At 38.9% G+C, this 23,751-nt stretch overlaps 1 protein-coding gene across 3 annotated transcripts in view; it reads left to right on the top strand.

Moving 5' to 3' along the window:
• AMBRA1 (autophagy and beclin 1 regulator 1) overlaps window positions 1-23,751 on the top strand; it is a 181,774-nt gene that overhangs the window by 86,873 nt on the left and 71,150 nt on the right. For all 3 annotated transcript variants that reach the window (XM_063289679.1, XM_063289678.1, XM_063289680.1), the window contains 2 exons: window positions 13,276-13,356; window positions 13,462-13,562. In XM_063289679.1, coding sequence (XP_063145749.1) covers window positions 13,276-13,356; window positions 13,462-13,562 — 182 coding nt within the window. The remainder of the gene's footprint in view (window positions 1-13,275; window positions 13,357-13,461; window positions 13,563-23,751) is intronic.

Genomic DNA, 23,751 nt, shown 5'->3' with positions numbered 1-23,751 from the left:
AGGCAGGAAGTCGCAAGTTGCGGGCATGTGACGTTGCTCTTTTTTTTTATTTTATAGTAAATTTTATTAGGGTTCAAGAAAAGGATAAAAGCTACAAAAAAACCAAAAACTACAAGATAGAAAAAAACTAAAAAAGTGCAGAAACACAAGATAATTTTTTTTTTAATTTACGAAAGATGTGGCTTCTGACTTAACAGCAAGGATATACAAACATTTCCATAATCAATCTCTTACTCTATATTAAACCAAAAGACTGCATTATTTCTATTAGTCATTACACTTTATCGCATAATAAAAATAACTTAAGTACAGTTATTCCTCCCCCTTATATTAAAATAAAACAAAAAATCATATAAACATCTTAAACATCTTTCTCCCCTCCAAAAGATAAAACGTATTTAATTATTTCCTTCCTACCACTATTCTATACATTTCTGTCTACTATAGTAAAGGTAAAGGTTTCCCTTGACGTAAAGTCCAGTCGAATCCGACTCTAGGGGGCGGTGCTCATCTCCGTTTCTAAGCCTTGGAGCCGGCGTTGTCATAGACACTTCCGGGTCATGTGGCCAGCATGACGACTCGGAACGCCGTTACCTTCCCGCCGAAGCGGTACCTATTGATCTACTCACATTTGCATGTTTTCGAACTGCTAGGTGAGCAGGAGCTGGGATTAACAACGGGAGCTCACCCCGCCGCGCGGTTTCGAACCGCCGACCTTCCGATCGACAGCTCAGCGGTTTAACCCGCAGCGCCACCGCGTCCCTTTTTCTGTCTACTATAATAAGAATCAAATTAAAAAGCACATGTTGTCTGCTATTATACTTAATAGTACAATTTTAATAATCCCAATCTTAATAAACAAAAACAATTCAAAACAGTAATTCCATATCTTTAAAAGGGAATAACATCAATCAAATCCTTAAAGCAAACCAAATATTCCTTAACCCTAATACAACAGTTTTAATAATTTTCATCTTAATAAACCCAAAAAACAAAGCCAATTCAAAACAGTAAATCCAAATCATTAAAGGCAAATAACATCAGTCAAATTCTTAAAGCAAACCAGATGAACATTCTTCAACTGGTATCCCACTTCAAAATAAACCAGAGCAGTTACATATCCCCACAGTGTGCACAGAGCTTTCCTCTTAAAAGAATCAAACAGCTCAACTGCCCTCCTCAAAGATTCCAAGTTCTTTTCATGGTATTCCACCAGGAGATCAATTTTACTTATGGCTTGCAGATCACTCTGTCCCTTAGATTTCTCCAACTCCATTATCCAATCTTCATCCAGCATCTCAATAAAAATCCCTATCTCAAAAAAAACCTTTCTATTGCTCCTCAGTTTCATCCACCACATCCCCAACCTGATGGCACATTTTAGATCTCATATTTTCTACAGTGTCCTGGATATCTTGCATAAAAGTTTGATAAAAGTCAGAAGAAATCTGTTTAAAATTCTGATGAAGGCCAGAAAAAATCTGTTTGAAATCCTCCATGTCTCACACAGTAGATTATGGTGCCCCCTAGGAGCTTGACCAGCGAAAGTCGAAGATATGGAAGAGTTCCGAAGAGTGTTTACATACAGTGAGAGTGAGATAGCAGACTGTTCTCAAGGGAAAGTGAAAACGGAAAGCTGAAGGTTCAAATCAGCCGATTCAACATGTAGGAAAATGCGAATATCTTCAAATTTAATACAAAAATAACAGGAAGATAATTGTATACTCTCAGTCTTTGAAATGTCCTTTGGAAGGAAGATGAAATCCAAACTTAAAATAATTTTTTTTAAAGTAATCTCAAAAATAACAGTAAGCACCAAGAGAACCAGCTTCTCCTTGCTGTAGAAAGCCTCTCTTGGGCTACATATACTTTAAAAAAATACAAATTGGTGATTTAGAAATGGGGTGGCCGGGCTTAGTGTCCCTTTAAGGCTACAGCAAGGCTTGGAAATGGTGACGTCCCAGCCTCCTGGCTACTTTTAACCCTTCAAGCTTGAAACGCTGTTTACGATCTTCTGGCTGCAAGCAGCCGTCCAGAGGAAGATGGGATGATTCCAGGTACTCTTCTTGATCCAGAGAACATTTCTGGGCTTCAGGAAAACCTGCCTGAGCCTGAAAAAAGTTACTGTGTTATCAGCTCTGCCCACTGAACCAGCGGACACAGCCATTCAGTCCACCGTTCCCACTGGAAGCTGTGATGTTGCTCTTAATGACCCGTGATGATTTGCTTAACAACCACAGCCGGAACTGACATAAGTCACATGATATCGTGCTTAATGACTGCACCACTTAGCGATGGAGTTGCCGGTCCCATTTGTGGTCAGTAAGTGAGGACTACGTGTACAGCTAACAGCCACGTTCTATTCCATTACTAAGATGGTGGACTTTACATGGTTAGCCTTAATAACATTTCACTCTTGTACTGGTACTGTTGTCACATATTAGCCATTAACATTTCAGCTCATTTAAATCTCTATTTGTCTGATGTTCTCCTGAAATTGTGAATGGTCATGCTTTTTAATGTCCTGTTGCAGCTGTTAATAATGCGATAATTAAACATTGGATTGGCAGTTTTTAACAATGCGTCATAGGAAACTCATTTAGTTTCTGGGACAGAATTATAGATTTGTGACATAATTCTTTGGAATTGGTTTTCAAGTAGCAGTTCATTATTAGCATTTAGCAACATTCTACTGCAGTGTGTAGCAAATGATCAGGTGATGAATCCTTTTATATTTCATACTTATAAGAGGTTCTTGATCTTATGAGGAACATTCTATATAGTAGAATTCCTTTTATTGTTCTTTAAATAGCCCTATGAGAGGTTATCAAAGCTGACTTTATTTTATTATTAAGAGAACCAGTAATAATAACTTAGGCTTAGAATCTGAGGTGATAAATTGGCAACTGGAAAAAAATTGGAGCTATTTTGGTAATTGGAAAGGCGGACTTCCGATGGGAATGGCAGATCGATTGGTCCCGCTTTTTCAAAAAGCGGAACCAGTGGTGCAGCAGTTTCTGGGTGCAGGCTGGGTTTCTGCAGCCTGAAGAATTCTCTGGAGGCAAGGAGAATCCAGGAAATCATCCCATTTGTTCTCCACTAAGCAGTTCCTTGCGGGGGGGCGGGGTGGTTGGTCATGGAACAGAGTTCCTGCGATCAATCTGTGACTGGGACTGTTGGGAGGCAGGGCTGTCATCTGGTTTGAGGCTGTGCCAAAGCTGAAAAACGGACTTTAGATCTCATCACCCCATTTCTTAGACACTTTATTTTTTTGCCTGTTTTTTATGAGAGGCCTTTTGCAGCAAAGAAATGCTGAACCTTCGAGATTCTCATTTTTGGGGATTTTTTAATTTGGAAATTTGGTTTCTTTATATATAAATTGTAACATTGAAAGTCAAGATTATTGTTTTTCTATTTTTTTTAATAAGTTAAGTTTTAAGGAATATTGAAGACTTCCCTTGTTTTGATGAATCTGTGCATGTGGAGTTGAAATTGAACCTTTCTCTTTTTAACGTTCCTGTGGGAAGCTGTCTTCGTTATTACTTTCCACTATGCTGATTGGCTTACTTCCATAAATAATAAGTCAGAGGATACTTTCACTGAAAAACAAGTCTTGCCTTTTGAATGGAGTTTATTTTCCTGAGTCATTAGAGGGAGCCATAATCTACTGTGGTGAGACATGGAAGAAATTAAACTAATTTTCTATGAGTTCTATCTTAAAGTCACTCAATGTTTGGACCATCTCTCAGTAGTTGTGGAAATTAAAGTGTGCCAACAATTGGAGAAAACTGAAAATGCTGTGAAATACCCAGAGTACAAAGTCAGCTTTTTAAAGAAGAAGATGGGAATTAGGGATTTGGAGTTAAGAAGAGAACTGGAAAAGATTGAATTGTTGAAATGCGAAGGGAAGAGAGAATTTGACTTAAAAAGAAAAGTGGGAAAGACTGTACTGTTGAAATATGAAGAAAAACAATTTGGCCCAAAATACTGGAAGGTCCCAGAGGAAAATTTGGACTTTTTAAGGCATGAGGAAGAAAAGATGGAGGTGCAAAGGGGGAAAGTTCTCTATAGTGTTGAGATATGTAAATGCTTTGGTTTATCTTGAGGTGGGATAAATTTTAAATATTTTTGTCAGGATGGCTCCTTAAGGGTTAAGATCAATGTTTTGGTTTCTGGATGCTACTTTTATTTTTGGTAAAAGGATATTAATAAAGTTAATTTTCTTTTTATTTAGTAATAAGATATAGTCAGGTTACTTCTTGTTAGTTATAGCTGGCAGAGAGGATTGAAAATTATTATAGGGAGGAGGGACAATATTTAGTTGCATATTGGCACCCATGGGGATTGGTAGATGCCGGATAAATGTAGTTTCTGGTTGCTTGAGAGTTACTATTAAACCCTAATACCCACTAGGTGACAGCAGAGAGATACAGATTTTTTTTGCTGGTTGCTTGAGAGTGCCGGTTTTATTCCAGTTTGATTTTTCTGCCAGTTGCTTGAGAGTGCCGGTTGCTTGAGTTCAGGTTAACTGAGAGTCTACTGTATTTGTCTTCTGTGAAAAACTGTGTCTGAGGGTTTCTTCTTTATATTTTTAAGTGGGGGGAAAATTGTGTTAGATAGGAGTGTTAATGTTACAAATTGAAATGGACTATAGAGATAATGTTTACCATAGTTAAAATTGGAGTAACAGATAGATGTTTTTTATATGTATATCTTTGTTGTAGAAAGTTGGAAGTCATTTGTTATGTATTCTTTTCTATTTATTTCTACACCTTTTTAGTTTTTCTTCTTTCTTTTAGTTTTCTTTTTCAGTCTTTTTATCTTTTATCTATATCTTGAAAATATAATACAGTTTTTTTTTAAAAAAGAGAGAAAGGCAACCTAAAAATGAGATGTGATTGGCAATCTGGATTTACCTTGTGGCTATTACAGACATTAGAGTCAGTACAAAAAATGAGTTTGGAGTTTTAAGGGAAGAATCTGATTTATTATATTATTGTCACCAAGATAGATTGTTCTTGCATTTTTCTTCTGCTTTTAACTCATCTTAAAATTTTATGACATTTCTGCTACATCTCTTGGGAGACTGTACCTATAGTTTAATACATACAAGAGAATGCTTTTGTGTAGTTTGAATGCTTTTTAAAACATTCAGCACATTTCTCTCTTTTTATGATGTTCCAGTAAGAATATATTTCTTGGTGCTAATGGAACTCTTCAAAATATTAAAATTGTTCCATTTTAATGTAGGAATTTTTTTCCTAACTAGGAACGCATAGCGTTATTTTAAGATTTGATTCTAAGGAAAGGGTTTGCTGGTTCTTTTTTTCTTTAAATGTCTCTCCCTTATCCTTAAGAGAATGCCATTTAATTTTTATGATGATTTGATCAATATGTACAGCAGTTATATTTATTGGCCAATGATATAAATTAATAGCTTATATTCATCCTCCTTTTACTCACACAGGGAACACCTAGTATGAATTTCAGAGTATTTTACAGGTCCATCAACTCATTTGTACTGAAGATGGATAGTGAGCCAATTATCTGCTCACATTTGCCCAATGTCAGACTGAAACTCCTAAGTATAGAGCAGGTATTTAAAAAAAGTTACATAACTTGAATCCATTAAGGGGATGATTAAGAATTAGAGAAGTTGTATTTACTACCTCCCATTACCATTCTATTAAGCTGCATATTTTGTATTCTCGGTGATAATAGCATTGAGCTCAGTGTAAAACTTGCAGTAAACTATCATCAATTATTTTATATAATTGATAGATGATTACTATGGTAAACATTATTTCTATAGTCCATTTCAAATACTTGTCCTAGTATTTAAGTTTGTAAAGAACTGAAACTAAAAATGAGATTAAATTCTACGTGAGCTTTTTTCTTCTTTGTCTTAAAAAAGAAGTTAATAGATTTATATATGGAGTATAGAATATCTTTATCTTGTAGATATTTACAAAAGCAATGTAAAATAAGCATATTTAGAATGGCCCTGACTTTTTAAAAAAAATTAACCTGGTAATTATTTTAAAAATCTGCCATTATCATGGTTCTTGAAGGAACCAATACATTTCTTATGTTGGTTTTCTGAGATGGTAAGGCTCAGATTGCTTTGACAATTTCATCTGAAAATTTTAACTTTCCACACTGTGCTACCAACTGCCCTGAAAGCCAGGATCCCAGAGAGAGAGAGATATAGCGTATGATGAGTACGTGACAAGAGAAAGGCAAACACACAGTCTACACAATTTTATACAGAACTTCTGAAGGGATACAGCAGCAGCCTCACAACTGGTGTTGCTTTGTGCAGATCTTCTAAGGAGCTTCTGGTGTTGCTTAGTGCAGATCTTCTAAGGAACCAGGAAACGCACGTTGTGGGCAGTCTTGTACAATATGTTTAATAGTTTGCATATCGGCACCACAGTCGCAACAAGGAGAATCTTTCCAGCCCCATTGGTACAGAGCAGAGGCACTCCACATCTGATTCTATTCAATTTCATCCAGACAGAGAGAGGCAGGTTAAAGCCAGGAGGTTTGGAAGAGGGATCACTAATGACCAAGCCACGATGTGACAACTTGGGCCATTCCTCTCTCCAGGCATTCTTAGGATTGAACTGGATAGATGTTAGATCTATGGCTGTTTTCCAAGCTGGCCTATGAGATTTCAATCTTGTGGTGGTCTGTGCAATATCCTGATGAATAAGAAGGGCCTTGTTGTTAAACATCCTTGGCCATAGCTGGGAGAGGGCTTGTTGTCTTCTGATGTGGGGTGTACTGCTGAGTACTGGTAGCCAGTACCCAGGGGTAGAATGCAGTGTGCCAGAGATGATGCGCATTGTCTGGTGGAGTTGAACATCAACCAGTCAGGTGTGGGAGCTGTCAAGTCACACACCAGCACAATACTCGGCTGTGGAATAAACCAGGGCCAAGTCTGTTGTTTGTAAGGTGTTAGTGTCAGCACCCCAGGATGTTCCAGCCAGTCTGTTCAATAGTTTGTTGTGGTTTTTCAATTTTGCAGCTCTTTTTTCCAGATGTTGTTGGAAGGTCAGTGATCTGTCCAATGTTACCCCCTGGTACTTCGGGGAGTTATTACACTGTAAAACATGGTTCCGGAACTTCACTGAAGGCTGGTAGTTTGCGTGCTTATTGCTGAGGTGGAACGTGGCTACTTCTGTTTTTGATGGGCTTGGTTAAAGGTGCCATTTTTTGAACTAGTCATCCATCTTTTGAAGGTCTTGAGAAAGGATATCCTCTGCTTTGCTGAAGATCCCAGAGAAGGAAGCAGGGATATACTGTAGATGCTGAGGAATCTTGCCTCATGAGTCTGCTCTAGCTAGACTATACTAAAACTATCCAGCCATGGGAAAGTTTCCAAGAGGCAGGTAAGGAAGCAGTTTTATTTCCCAGAAGGCCATTTTATTCCTCTGTTTTCTGGGAAGATTTGGGAAGTATTGCCATATGCTGCAATGATTTTTTGACTGTATTTCAATGCTAGATGGAGGCAAACAGTAATTGTAATAAACAATAAATTAATAAAAATATTCCCCAGTATTTAGTTAGCTTTCACGTGTACATATTCTTTGAATCTGAAAACTCCCTGACAACATGATATTTGCAGTAACTAATTTACAATCCAGTTTTTGGTATTCTATTGAAACCACTTGTTAGCGAACTTCTCACCCAATATTTTATGTCCATTTTTGGTTTCTCCTTGTTTCTCTTTTTTGCTTCTGTTTCCATAATAGTACCTTTAAGTTGCCTTTTTTTCAGTTATCAAGCTTTATTCAACTGCTGCTGTTCTACCTCTTCTCTGTGTATAGGGATTTCTCAACAATTTGTTTTTCACTGTATATTTGAGAAATCTGGTCTCAGGTCTCTGATTTCTGACTTGTTTTAATTAATCTGAACTTTACAATTCATATTTGAGCAGTTTCTATGTTTCTAGGATGCTGCAATTTTGGCAGAAAAATTGCCAAGATACCTATGCAGTACAGGTAATCCTTGAGTTATGACCACTTGTTCAGCGACCGTTCAAAGATACGATTGCAATTCAGGCAGTTGGCAACCAGCTCACACAACAGTTGCAGTGCCCCGTGGTGCTGTGATTCCCATTTGTGAGCTTCCCTGCGAGCTTCCCATAAGCAAAATCAATGGGAAAGCCAGTAGGGAAGGTCACAAGCCACTTCCGTAAGTCGCTGCTGCTCCCACCACGTTTTCTTCTGAGGAGCCCTGCTATGGAGTACAAGATCCCGGGGATCTCGTACTCTGTAGTGCATGTCCGCCAACAGCACCCCCCCACCTGCACTCTGTAGCACATGCCCAGCCATGCTCATGTCAGACTGTAGTATCCTGGCTGTGCTCATGCCAGGCTGTATCACCCACCTGTGTGCCTATCCACACTCTGCAGCACCCCTCTGCCTGGCTGTGCTTGCACTGCAGCTCTCCCCCTGCCCAGCTGCGCTTGCATCTGGCCGCAATACCCACCTGCGCACCCACCCAAACTCTGCAGTACCTGCCCAGCCGTGCCTTCACTGCAGCACCTGATCTACCCAGCTGTGCTGTGCTGGGCCGCAGAACCCACCTGTGTGCCTGGTTGCACTCCACAGCACCTGCTTGCGCTGCACCACAGCACTCCCGCCTGACTGCACTTGTATCATGCCGCAGCACCCCCGGCCTGGCTGTACTTGTGCCAGGTCTTAGCACCCACCTCCCCACCCAGCCTCACTCAGTAGCATTATTCACTTACCTGATGGCCTGCTTGCAAGCCGCCTAAGGAGAGGCTTGTCTTGACCAGGACTTGCAACTTCCTGCTAGGTTCCTCATTGATTTGGCTTGTTGGAAGCCAGCAAGAAGTCACAAATCGCGGTCATGTGAGGTCCTCAGTTAAATACCCACGATTCTTGCTTAACAACAGCAACAGGGACTGCCGGGATTGCTGTCGCTAAGCAATGTGGTCATGTGATGTCATGGTTTACAACTGCATTGCTTAGTGACAGAAATTCCAGTCCCAATTGCCATCATAACTGGAGGGCTACCTGTAGCTGTTCCTATGTTCTTTGAAAAGTCCCTAGGTACTGCAATTGTATCTCATTCTGTTAAACTTCTGTCATTGCTAAATCAGTTGTCTAAGACACAGATTGGCAAGCTTTTTCTGTGAATGGCCAGATAGTAAATATTTCAGTGGTGGTAGCCCAGGCAGGGTCGGAGGTTCTGGCAGTGCTGCAGGCGTGGCTGGCAGGTCCAAGGCCAAGGAACATGGCAGCCACTGGACAGGACCAGCCCACCAGCAAGGAGGTTGCTGATAGGCCACCACTGTCCAGAACGCCCTGCTGTCCAGTTCTCAGCTCTGCCACTTGCTCCAGGAGCTCAGCTGAGGCTTGAGCCTGGCAATCTGCCACCCACCAATCCATTTTTAGCTAGCAGGCTGTACAAAAAGAGGTAGCAGGCCAAAGTTTGTCGACTCCTGGTCTAAGAAATAAAAAATACATAATTCCTTAACTTTACACCTATACAGTTTTTACCAAGAGGCTAACAGCCTATGATATATTTACTTTGAAATAAGCTCCCTGGAATGCTGCAAAAATAAAAAGTATTATTTTACCAATGGAAGCGAAGATTTGTACCTCAGGGTTGAACTGTGGAGTCCTTGGTGCTCTTTGAGCCTTGTTTTCTTGCAGATGTTTCATTGCCAGACTAGGCAACATCTTCAGTGCGGAGAGGGAGTGGGTTTGTCCAGCTTGTGTTGGTGGAGGTGTTGTTCTCTTCTTGGGAGTTCCTTGATTGGGCTGTTGTTTGCTGCTTGGTTGATTGACTGAGTTAATAGTTCCTTGATTAGGGTATATTCTGCTATTTGATTGTTCATCTGGTGTTAATCCTAGTGTTAATCTTTGCATATCTGGGTGTTGATTGCTGGCAGGGAGGTGTTCTGGTCTTTTGGCTTTTCTATTGTCTCTTTTGAATGGTATGTAAATGTTGTTTATGTGTCTGTTGATGGCTGGTTGTCTGAGTGCCAAGCTTCCAGGAATTCTCTTGTGTTTTGGGATTTGGCTTGGTTTAGGATGCTCACAGTTTCCCAGTTGAAACTATGGTTGAGTCTGTCCATGTGTTGTGAGATTAAGGAGTTCTCATCATGTCTTCTGACTGCTAGTTGGTGTTGGTGGATGCACTCTGCTAGTCTTCTGCCTGTCTGTCATACGTAGTGGCTGTTACAGTCTTTACACTGTATGTTGTAGATGACTCCTATTTTTAGGAGTTACTTAGGATGTTTTGAGGTTTTAGTTGGTTTATGTGCTACAGTGATGCCATGCGGTTGTAACAGTCTCTTGGTAGTTTCTGAGATGTTTCTGATGTATGGCAGTGTTATCCTTTTCATAGCTTCTGTTGGTTGGGTTGTAGTGGGTTGGGTTGTCAGGCACTTTTTAATAAAGTGGATGGATAACCCCCCCCCCCAAGCTGGACAGTATATAAACAGAGAGAGCAAGGCCCACTCCCTTTTCTCACTGAAGATGTTGCCTAGTCTGGCAATGAAATGTCTGCAAGAAAACAACAAGGCTCAGAGAACACCAAGGACTTGACCATCCATCTTCACATACTAAGGAGATTTCTGAGTTTTTATTTTTGAAGGGAGTGCAATGATTTTGCTTTGGTAGTATAGCCAAACCAACTTCTTTCTGTGAAATCTTCTCATATCTTAGAACCATTGTGTTAAGCATAAATACTTTGCTGGATCAGACCAATCTACTCTCTTCAGCAAATTCTCCTGGGAACAAAGGCAAACTTATTTTGCAGCTGTCATAGAAACAATTTGAGAAAGGAGATGAGGTAATAGAGATAGGATTTCCATAGTTGCATGAGAATCTTAACCAGAAGTTCCTAATGCAGAATACTAGATGAGGTGAAGGGAGGAATTGTTTTGCCTCAAAATTGTTGTGTTTATGATATACCAACTGATAGCTTTCTGAAACAGTGACATCCTAGTTGGATGTCACTGCAGAGATTTATTCAGGATTAAAGGGGGTTCAGTCTTATTATTTCATTAATCATAATTTTTTCAAAATACTTACATTTCTATCCCATGACATTCAGGAATATATAATCTCCTTCCCTTTCCCTCCTCTCATGGCTCCAAGTGGTGTTTATAATCGTTTATTGTTTTTTTAAATTTCCATTTGCCTTATTTTATACATCCTAGCTTTAGATCTCTGAAATAGACATATAAGAACTGACTTTGTTTATGGCTCTGCTCACTTGAAAATTAGCTTCTAACTTAACTAGGCATTGAAATATGTTAGACTAAGGGAGATCACTATAATAGTGTGTCTTCTGTTTTTGCAAGAGCCTTACCTTTTCCATTTTTATTAAGGATCATATGTTTTTTATTAGCCCAGAACACAAAGAGTGGCTTAAATAAGCATTTTATATTTTATTTTAAAAATCTAGTTGTCATAGTGTCAGAGAGAAATGAGAATCTCTGCTGCAAATGTATCTTAACTATGGAAGAATAAATAAGTAATAATAAACCTTGGCTGAAATAAAGTAGTGCTCTTTAAATAATCTAGTACTGAAGTTTTGGCATAGCTCCTTTGTGCTTTGAAGTGTGCATTTATTTTGATGCACATAGATACCTATCTTGCTATTCCTTTTTGGGGTAAGCAGTGATATGCAAAGCATAAAAAAGAATAAGTATAAAAAGAAATTAGAGATAGGAAATAAAAGAGAAAAAAGAAACCCTAACTAAATTTAGCTTATACCACATCATTCAGTATATCTCTCCATATATTTATATTCTTGCAAACCATCCTTCTACCACATCAATTAATTGATATATTACCTTTTGTTCTTAAACTTCTTACCTCTTCCTTTGCAAGATCTCATCAACTAAGTTATTTTAGTTTTATTTTTCGTTCTGTATTGCGGTTTATTTATTTTTAAATTGTATTTTTGAGCTTTGTAGAGTTTTGTCCCTCTCCCAAAATCTGAGGAGACCAGGAAATGAAAAGGAGCAAAGTGATAAGAAGGGATTATATTATTCATGTTAAACTGCATGATGCATGCTTCAGATGTCTTGCTTGCAGGAGGTCTTAAAGTGTGTACTATTGATCTGGTACCTAATGATCTGAAGGGAAAAAGAATGTGAAGAATGAAGAGCAGCCTGTTATTCACTGTACATCTGTGTACTTTTGCTGGCTGTGTAAATTTGCTGGCTTTGTACAAACTAAAATCTCAGATTCTGTTGGATCTAATTGAGAGAGAATATTTACACTTTTGGTTTCTTCTGTAAATTCAGTAAATTTTGGAAGCCTGTGTAAGAATGATATTGGAGCAAAGTTGCATTTTACATAATCAGTATCATATGGTACTGGATATACAAACAGCCAAATTTTAATACAAGTGTTTTCAGAATATATTTTTAATTTTTTTAGCATTAGTGTTTTATTTTGGAAAAGCATCTCTCCTTTTCGCTCTCTCTCACCACTATCACTACCACCACCACCACCACCACCTAATAATTAGTGCATTGGTGCTATTCTTAAAGTTGTGTTAGACTCTGAAACAATAATGCTTCTTTCTTTGTAACCATTTTGTCATGGCATTTTGTCATCAATGACAAATTTCTGCACAGCAAGTAAATTCTAGCAAAGCTAGACTTTTTTTATCTAGAGAATTGCAAGAGTTTGAGAATTGTCCTGAGGTATACTGCAATTTTTCTGAGCATATTAGCTCTCTGTAACTCTTGGTTTCAGAGTCACCTTACTACTATGGTCTGCCTGCCTGCCTGCCTGCCTGCCTGCCTGCCTGTCTATCTGTCAAATTTATTGATGGGTTTTAACGGTACAAAATCAGAATAAAAGAATTAAAGAAGTAACTTAGAATAAGAAGCTAAGAATTGTAGAATTGTTACTTTTTTTCTCCCATGCTATTCTAAAAGGAACATTATATCCCAAACTTAATTGTAGATCTTGCTTGATAGGAAAGAGGATATAGGAAGATTAGTGCATCTCAGTGATGGGTTACACCAATAGAAATAGCTTCAAATCGTATGTTTAATATAACACTGTGTTAGTTATTTTATTGATTTAAGTTGTGTCCTAAACCTTTGAGGAAATGTCTTCGTTAAGGTGACAAGATAGCCTAATAGTTAATTAAGTTATAAGCAAGTTGTTTTACTTCAGTGTTGCTTACTGTGATTAGTTTAGGGGGAAGAATCCTGACCTTGCAGTGAAGAATTAATAATTAAAATATCCCCTTTTTTCCCCACTGAAGGGACAATGGAGACAGGTCAAGACACCGAGCCCCACGGAATGCCCGTATGTCTGCACCATCCCTTGGACGTTTTGTCCCCAGGTAAGAACTATATGACTAATAACCCACGTAAGAAATGGACTGTCTATTAGTCAGGTCTTTAGCAGGTTCACAGCATTTCTAGCAGTGTTCTTCTCCCCTTTTTAGGCGCTTCTTGCTGCCTGAGTACTTGCCTTATGCAGGGATTTTCCATGAACGTGGACAGCCTGGGTTGGCCACTCACTCCTCTGTTAATAGAGTTTTGGCAGGTAAGCACTATATCTTCCCTATTTTTGACTGTAATACTGAAATAATTGAACTAAGCATGATATGAAAAACAAACTGTGGAGTGGTTGTAATGGCTATCCAAACTGGAGTATATTTCAAGTGAGTGATTAATCCACGCGGATACATTTTTTGTATGTACTATACTTCGAAATAAGGTACAAGTGACAGATTTCTAGAATGGAATCCCAAAAAGAAGATAGGCAGATATTTTAAAACCTCCATTTATAAGTGGTCCTGTTCCTTTTTTTCTTTTTAAAAATTAACTTTCTGACAAGCTAATGATTAGTTTGTTCCAGGTCCCTCTAATTCAATTATAGGGTGCCTTGTTCATGTTCTGGTTTGTAAAGTTTCATAACAACAGTTCAGATTCAATTAGGATTCTAATAGGTGCATATTCAAATTTTGGCAGCATCTGCTGATGGTGTGCAGGAAATTGTAGAGATCTAAGTGAGTGGGAAGGAGGCAAATTAAAATAGGACCCTGCCTGGAAATTAAATTTTCTTATGACAGATTTTTTTAAAGAGGTGGTTTGAGGAACACAAGTTGACCTTTGTTCAATACCAGATGTAAAGATGATTTAATAGTTTTTGTGCCCTTGGATTTTAAAAGCACTTATGTTCAAGGATGTACATGTATTACACTTCCTGCATTGCATTCCAGTAAGAAAATTGAGAAAAATCTATTGTAAGTTGGAGAATATGTAGTTGATAATGTGAATTATATGAATATATATGTATCAAATTAGATCTGGCAAAGATTTAGAATAGTAATATCTCCAATGTAATTATTATATATGATCACAAAATATGATATTATTAAGTCTTCATCAGGAGTCACTGTCCATGGATGGAAACTATTGGCTTCATAATCTCTTTGGCTTTAGGACTTCATATTTTGCAAGTCTTGTGTACAAGACTTCTTATTTAGAAAAATCAAATTTCTTAGAATGATAGAGCCCTTTCAGATTCCATTTGTTTTAGTGTTGTTAAAAGCATTGGATAATCTGTATTATTCCTTTTGAAACTGGTATAGGAACGTTTTGAAAATTAGACTTAGCCCTCGTTGTCTGTCTTTCAAAGTTCTACTATTCTCTCCAGTCCTACAAGAGGAACATTAGCAAAAACATCTGGATGGAATGTTATGGGAAACTAAGCTTAATTGAAGCTCCCTAATTAGTTTATTTGCTTGCATGAGGGAGAAGTGAATGGGCTACATGTACTAGTATACTGATTGTACATATCTTGTTTTAATGAGCCAGGACCTGCCTTACTGTACAGTCGTGTGAAAAAGTATGGAAAAGAAAGTACACCCTCTTTTTGTTCTATGGTTTTATGTATCAGGGCATAATAAAAATCATTTGGTCCTTAGTGGGTCTTAAAATTTGATAAATACAACCTTAGATGAACAACAACACATGAAATTTTACACTGTGTCATTATTTATTTTACAAAAATAAAGCCAAAATGGAGAAGCCATGTGTGAAAAACTAAGTACTGCTTCCATAGGTATTAAGAAGCAAAGAAGCAACAAGGTGCTGCTAATCAAATGCCCTTGATTAATTGATCATCAGCAAGTGTGACCACCTCTATAAAAGCTGAAGTTTTAGGAATTTGCTGGTTTGGAGCATTCAGGTGTGTGTTAACAGAATGCCAAAGAGTAAAGACCTCAGCATTGATCTTAGAAGCAATTGTTGCTGCCCATCAATCTGGGAAGGGTTATAAGGCCATTTCCAAACAATGTAAAGTCCATCATTCTACAGTGAGGAAGATTATTCACAAGTGGGAAACATTCAAGACAGTTGCCAATCTTCCCAGGAGTGGACATCCCAGCAAATTCACCCCAAGGTCAGACTGTGCAGTGCTCAGACAAATTGCAAAACCCCCCCAAGAGTTACATCAAAGGTTTGCAAAGTTGCATCTGAACAAATCACAAGACTTTTGGAACAATGTCCTTTGGACAGACGAGACCAAAGTGGAGATGTTTGTCCATAATGCACAGCACCATGTTTGGTGAAAACCAAACACAGCATATCAGCAGAAACCTTTCATACTAACTGTCAATCACGGTGGTGGACGGTGATGATTTGGGCTTGTTTTGCAGCCACAGGACCTGGGCACCTTGCACTCATTGAGTCGACCATGAACTCCACTGTATACCAAAGTATTCTGGAGTCAAATGGGAGGCCATCTGTCCGGCAGCTAAAGCTTTGCTGAAATTGGGTCATGCAACAGGACAATGATCCCAAGCACACCAACAAATCTACACTGGAATGGCTGAAAAAGAAAAGAATCAAGGTGTTGCAATGACCCCGTCAAAGTCCAGACCTCAAACCGATTGAAATGCTGCAGTTGGACCTTAAGAGAGCTGTGCATAAACAAATGCCTGCAAACTTCAATGAATTGAAACAATGTTGTAAAGAAGAGTGGGCCAAAATTCCTCCACAACAATATGAGAGACTGTTAACGTCATACAGAAAACAATTACTTCAAGTTATTGCTGCTAAAGTGGTTCTACAAGCTATTGAATCATAAGGTGTACTTAGTTTTTCACACATGGCTTCTCCATTTTGGCTTTATTTTTGTAAAATAAATAATGACACGGTGTAATATGTCATGTGTTGTTGTTCATCTGAGGTTGTGTTTACTGAATTTTAAGACCTGCTAAGGACCAGATGATTTTTTATTACGTCCTGATACGTAAAACCACAGAAGTCAAAGAGGGTGTACTTTCTTTTTCACTTGACTGTAAATTATGAATGCAATGAGTTCAGTGTGTATGCGTGTGTCTGACTCTAGAAAGAGAGAGGATAGTTAGCCATTATCATTCAGTATGCAGGAGATAATCTCTGAAGGATTCTTTCCCCAGATCTCCAAATACCTTAGTTCTACCTTAAGCCTTTTGCTAGAGAACCCTCCCTCCCAAGATACTGTAACTTTAACTTCCTGCCTCCTGTTTAAAGAGGAAGACATCTTTGTTGATCACTAGAAAGAACTTCATCAGGTATGACAACAAGTCTTTCAGATTCTAAGCACCTCTAGCCAGTGCTTGAGGATGAAGGAGGAGGCCTGTAGCTTTTAGTGAGATGCATCCTTTGCCTTTTCTGTGTGGGATTCTTAGAGGTAGGTGGAAATAGCTCACTGGGAAGTGATAATTTGCTGCCAGGCAACACTGCAGATTCTTTTTCCAGTTCTGCTTTGATTTTACTCCCCATTCTGAATAATGTTGCTCCTTTTGTAGATGGCCATTTTTGTTACTGCTTTTGAAATCAACAGTCTTTTTATCTTTAGTCTGCATACTTATAAAGAAGAATCGTTTTGAAATTCAAGAATTAATACAAGGAAACTGTAGCACTTAGAAACACTTTGCTTAGTGGGCAAATTATAGTGGAGAAATCCCCTAATATGATAAGATTACTACAGAATACAGTACTAAGGCTATTGATCAATATGACCATATTAGACCTCTGCTTAGAGAACTTGGCTTCTTCTCAGTTTTATTTCTAAATGAAGTGCTGTGCATGACCTTTGTGGCTCTGAATGTCCTTCCCATCTCAGCATAGGTCTAGACCAGTGTTTCTTAACCTTGGCAACTTTAACCTGTGTGGACTTCAACTCCCAGAATTCCCCATGGCTGGGGAATTCTGGGAGTTGAAGTCCACAGAGCTTAAAGTTGCCAAGGTTGAGAAACACTGGTCTGGACAATGGCTATAAGAAGGTTTACCTATTCCCTAATTATAAAACTTCCTCCCAGGGAGAAGGTAACCTTGTTCTTATGTTGCAGCTACATTCTGTTCAGTAATTTGGACTTTTAGCAAATACTTTATATTCAATTCTGATGAACTTTATATTTCTCATTATATTTTGTTTTGTTTACTTAGATTTTTGAATTTCTAGAATATTTGAATTGCATGTTTTGCTTTATTTTTTGTGTTTTTACTTTATTTTTCTATCTCTTGATTTCATCTTTTAAATTATTCATTGCACTGGCATTAACTTAAGATAGCAAAGTAGTAAGTATACAGCTTTTTAAAAAAGTCCTATTATATTTTGTGCTAATCTTGTGAAAAAGTAGTTTTGTGGTTTCCTGGGTATTCTTTTACATAAGTCATCATTGTAACCTATACAATGCATTAAACTCATATTGGAAACTTTTAAAATTCAGATGTAATGTATAGGTAATCTAAAGGTGAATTGGTTAATTTTAGAACATGTGAAAAAAAAAGGTGAAAGGTCCCCTGTGCAAGCACTGAGTCATGTCTGACCCTTTGGGGGGTCACTGCTTTTGCAACTTTTATACCAGTTCTAAATAATATGTGAACCAGCTGTCTTTAATCCAAACAATGAATACATTCATGTGGGATCCATACCACAGACTAAGAATTGATTAGATGAAGAAGTTTAAGAGTTAACCATTATGGGAAAAACTGGCAGAATAGAATTCTTGAGTGTACTTATTTCGAGTGTACTGGTCTCCAAACCATAGTCTGCATGATCATTTGAAGTCAGAAAATTTGACCTAGGCTTTTATTTTATTAATTAGAAATGTTTATGGCCACTCATCTTAAACTTTTGTTTGTATACTTGATATTGTAACTGCAATCCTGGGCAATGCACAATACAGTAAAAACACCCACCCCACCCCCAGTAATCAAAGTAAAAAGTGTATAAAAACTTCATAAAAACCTCATGGCGCCCTGGGGCATCAGTCTCCATTACATCCACATATCATCTTACTGGATTCCAGCTTCGTTCTATCCCAGTGCTTGTGGGAAGAGCCAGCTCTTCAAGGCCTTCTGGAAGGCAAGGAGGGTGGGGGCCTCCCAGATCTCAGGGGAGAGGGCATTCCACAGGGCAGAGGCAGCTATGGAGAATGTGCACTTCCTAGGTCCCATTAGATGTAAAGGTCAGAGGGAATTGTCTTGAAGGACAGAAGGAAGAGCCCCTACCAAGACAGTGGTCAGATAAAAGGGATCTGAATTCCAAGCAGTAATGTTATGTGACAAGCCCCTCCCTAGTTCACATGAAGATGGAGGGAGGGAGGAGGAAGTCCATTTATACTTGCAAGGTTTTGTTACTATAGCTTAATAAAAAGTAGTAGTAGGCATTGGTTTCCTAGTCCGATCTGCGTTGAAGGGCTTACGCTAGATGACAACATGACAACATTTAAGGGAAGGGACCTGGGGGGGGGGCATCCTATCGGACCTGGTGGGACAGACAGGTATCCTCAGGGTGTGGCACTCCCACAAGTAGCATGGTCCCATGCTATTTAGGGCATTAAAGGTGATAACCAACACCTTGAATTGCATCTGGAAAGAAACTAGAACCCAGTGCAGCTTGCACAGCAGTTGTGTAATATGGACAAACTGGGGGGTGCCCAGAACTGTGTGTGCTGCCTCATTCTGGATCAGTTCTGGACCACCCAAATAACTCTGGGAGCTAACAATATAGACCAATAAAAACAACAAAAATCCAATTAAAAACCAGCCATAATAAATATAAAAAACAAAAGCTGAGGCATTTTGTACATCATTCTCCATCCCAAATTGGTCTATATTGGGCTCTGCTAACAACCCTAGCCCTAACACCTGAGGGTAAAGGCCAACAGAGTAGGGGCCATTGGATATTTGGTGGGAGGCTGTCACACAGGGCAGGCACCACAACATCTATATATTATTAAAACTCTCATGTCTGTCTGTTTGTAACCTTCAGTTAGGTGAAATGATGTATCATAGGACAATTTTTGAACCAATTTTTGAACCAAGGTACCTCAAATGGACTAAAGAATGTGTCCAAAATCTGGGACCCATTACTCCCGTGGGACTGAAATTTGGCAAAGTTGTGGCTCCTTCAGCGCCACCATGCCTTCTGACTACACTTCCCAGAAACCCATAGGTTGCATGGTGCAAGGGAAGATGGGAGAGGCATATCCCTGCCCTTTTTCCCACCTCCCTCTGGCCCCTGCACCCAGTCAGCTGGCAGCAAGACATGATGGGCGAGTGGTGACTGGCTGCTTTGGGACTGAGGCTGAAATTTGAAATCTCTTTTAACAGTGGTGGGTGGCAAGTAATAGGATGTGGCGGGTGGCAAGTAATGGGATATAGGGCTGGCTGGGGGGTGTCAGCATTCAACAGGTGAGCCTTCTTCCTCTCTGGAGGGAGGGGGCCCTTAGGGACACACCAGGATGGGGAACGGGGGTGCAGTTTTCCTCACAGTCCATGGCTCCCTTTGTTCCCCCTCCCCCAAGCAAAGTGGCAGGCGGTTCTGTGGGTCAGTCGAGGAGGAGGAGTGATTTCTGATGCTCCCTGCCAGCTTCCCACAGGCAAAGTCAATGGGGAAGCCAGCAGGAAGTCAGAAGTTGCTCCCTCTCCCACTGCTTTTTTGCCTGCCCGTGTCACTATTTTTCTCTGTTTAGGTAAGGAAATATTTCTGAAAGGATGACCCAACGGGTCACGGGTTTTCTAGTATAATATAATATAAAAATAATTTTCTGTAAAGGAATACTAGCTAGGAATATTTGCTAGGAATACTAGGTTTAAACTTGACTTTCCTTAAAATGTAAAAAGACAATTGCTTGTTTTTTATGCAAGCTGCTCATTTAGATGAGTGGCTTAGAATACATTCTACCTTGATAGCAATTAGAACTGGTGTTTAAACACCTTAGGTAAATGGACAATTAGTGGCAGTATGCTGGCTCTTACTTCAGTAATTAACCCAATTACCTTTCACATTTTTCTTCAGTGATGAAAGTGAATATGTTAACATGCTGGTTGAGTTGCCTTGGAAACCATATTCCAAGCAGGTCTTCAGACTTGAATGGAATGATGTTTTCCCTGCAAACAGTCCCCTTTAAGACTTCTTTTTTTTCCCTTGGAGAGTATATAGTTCACATGGGATTTGGAAGGTAATCTCCTTTGCTTGGTATCCTAAAGGAAACTCATTCTAGTCAGGCACATCCTACTCTGGCAATATGTTTCTCCCTTGTTTAAGGAGGATATTGACAAACTGGAATATGTCCAAGGCAATAACATGGCAAGGGACTTCAGGATGACATTCTGAACATTTGGAGCTGGGTTTGTTTGACTTAGATAATGAACTGCTGAGAAATGATACTGTCACTCTCCTCAGATATTTGAAAGGCTGTCACAGTATAGATATAGATCAAATGTGTTTACTCTTGTTCCAGGGGAATGGTCAATGTACAGAAGGAAGTTTATGTAAACATTAGAGGTAACTGTCAACTGGTATGAACTGTTTGACATTGGACCAGATTGCTTCTCAGAGTTTCTGAGACCTTTATTAGATGTTATTAAACAGAGGCTGGATAGCACTTATTGGGAATACTGGATTTCTTGCATTGCTACAGGCAGTGGACTGGATGAACCTCTTTCTGGTTCTGGTGTTATGTGATTCTGTAAAGTAATATAAACTCCTATCTACTGCATTGATATAGATGGCATTTTTGAAATAGTCTTTGGAAAACAAATCTCAAGCTGTTTTTTTGTAATAATGCTGACATATCAGTAACTATAGTGTTATAAAACTGGCCCAACTGTTTCTTTTTAAAATGATGAGTTTGTGCAATGAACCAGTTTTATATTTGTGTGGAAATAAAGGAAGCCATTCCCAATGGATTAGAAATAGTTTTCATAAATAAGTGTTATCAGACCTACTGAATGAGTTTTAGGGTTGGGTTTTTGTTTTTGTTTGTTTTTGGCAAATGAAATTATTACCTTAGATTATGGCTTCTGAGCTCCAGCACTACAGTACTGAACTGCAGTAACTATTTGATCATCACTAGTTTGACAAGGTAGTAAAAATTGCCAATATTCTATTACAGACTAAAGAATCTAGTCAGCTTCTGATGAATTAAGCTCAACATTTAAATTGAAATCCAGCTAATAAACCTCAACATAGTGCACAATTTCATTTGCACAAAGCTAAAGTTTAGGTTTAATGTGCTTCCTGACCCAAAATAATGCTATCAAACTGCCCTGGCTGCAACATTATCTACCATTATTTTGGGTCAGGAAGCACATTAAAACTAAACTCTTAGCTTTGTGCAAATGAAATTGTGCACTATGTTGAGGTGTATTAGCTGGATTTCAGTTTAAATGTTGAGCTTAATTCATCAGAAGCTGACTGGATTCTTTAGTCTGTAATAGATTATTGGCAATTTTTATTCATATCAGTGTATGATTGCTTGAAATATCTGTTGGTAATAAATGACTTAAATGAAAGGTGTACAATTGGTTTGTTTCTAAATCCATTTCCCAACTGAGTTTGTACCTCCAATCTGCTGAAGTTTCTCCATTTTTGTAATCTCAATTTCAGTCGGCATGCTGACAAGGTCAAGGGCCTGAGAAAAGTTTTGTTTTAATATTCAGAAAGAACATACCAAGAGATAAAAGAAAAAGTATTATCTGACAGCATGTCTCTTTCATGTAGAGAATGTACTAGGAAAGGGTAAGGTTGCTGTTTGATAATTAATTATCATTATACTTGTCTTAAAGTCCTAAGCAGGGGCAGTTTGGTAGAAAAGATCAACATGGCTCTAGGCAGCATTCCTGCATGAAAGCTTTTTTTTTTTTTTAAACTATGCAAGTTGCTTGTGGAAACAATTTCAGTTAGTCAGGAAACCAAAAATCTCATAGTCACAACTTATAACTTTTCTCAGTTGAGAAAATTTGAAACAGCCTTGGTGATACCTAAAGAAAGGAAGGGATAGAAACTTGACCTCAAAGCAGAAGACCTATACAAATAAATACATAGTCTCTCTCTTCAGTTGAACTCTAGTATTTGAAACATCCTTGTTTCTTTAAAGTAGTCCCCTACTTGGGTAACCATTCCATTGTGGAAAGCCTTACATATTGTAACCTGACTTTTATGCAACTTAAAATTGGATCAATTGTCCCTAAAATCAGTAAAAATAAGAGTGAAATAACATCAAAAAAATTGAGATAAAGCTGGTTTCCACACAATAATTATTGCAATATGTGACTGGGGAAGGAAAGTCTCTGCCTTGTGACAGATGTGTCCAGCTTAAAGTTTCAGTCCATAGTATTCATACTATCCTGCATTGTCTGCATAATTTTTTTTAATGTACCTTGCACATTTTAGATGTGATTTAGAGAAACATTTGCATAGTTCCTTGTTTGAACACTTGCAATACTACCATGGTATCTAATTTGGACCTACCATAGTACTACTGTGATTCCTGGATCTGTTTGGTGAGATATTTCACCAAGTTTGTTTGGTTAACAACCTCCCCTCCCAGCTCTTAATCACATATAAACTTACAATATAAAAGACAGGACCTGAGGTGCAGACCGTGCAGAGAGGCCTCAGAGACAGTCCAGCACATAGTGGCAGGGTGTAAGATGCAGGCAGGAACAGCATACACTGAATGGCACAACCAAGTAGCTGGCATTGTGTACAGGAACATCTGCACAGTGTATGGGCTAGACCCTCCCAAGTCCAGATGGGAGATTCCACAGAAGGTCGGGGAGAATGATGGGGCTAAGATCCTGTGGGACTTCCTGATCCAGACAGACAGGCAGGTACTGGCCAATCAACCAGACATCATGGTAGTAGACAAGGATCAGAAGACAGCAGTGGTGATAGATGTAGTGGTGCCAAGTGACAGCAACATCAGGAAGGAATATGAGAAGCTGGAGAAGTAGCAGGGCCTGAAGGAGGAACTAGAGAGGATGTGGAAAGTGAAGGCCAAAGTGGTCCCAGTAGTGGTAGGAGCACTTGGGGCTGTGACTCCTAAGCTGGGAGAGTGGCTCCAACAAATTCCAGGAGTAACATCACTGCTCTCTGTCCAGAAGAGTGCAATGCTAGGAGCAGCTAAGATACTGTGCAGAACCTTCAAACTCCCAGGCCTCTGGTAGAGGACCCGAGGTTGAGGAAGACACATACCCGCCCATAGAGGTAAGAGGAGATTTTAAAAACAAAATTTTTTTTTGTACAATAATATTATATAGTATAGCTCAGCTAAAAGCACATAAAATTAAAAGCAGCAACAACAGAATCATAATGCTGTGGTAAAATTGGTGAGGAATGTCAAAACATAAAAGGCTGGAGATCAGGATAGATTTTTTTTTGGTATTCAAATGATAGTAAAGAAGGTACTAACAGAGTATGCATACAAGAAAAAAACTCTCCATAA

Source organism: Candoia aspera, chromosome 1 (assembly GCF_035149785.1).
Source record: "Candoia aspera isolate rCanAsp1 chromosome 1, rCanAsp1.hap2, whole genome shotgun sequence".
NCBI classification, from domain to species: domain Eukaryota; kingdom Metazoa; phylum Chordata; class Lepidosauria; order Squamata; family Boidae; genus Candoia; species Candoia aspera.
The sequence above is the reverse complement of the archived record's forward strand: the minus strand, read 5'-3'. Positions and strand labels throughout refer to the sequence as shown.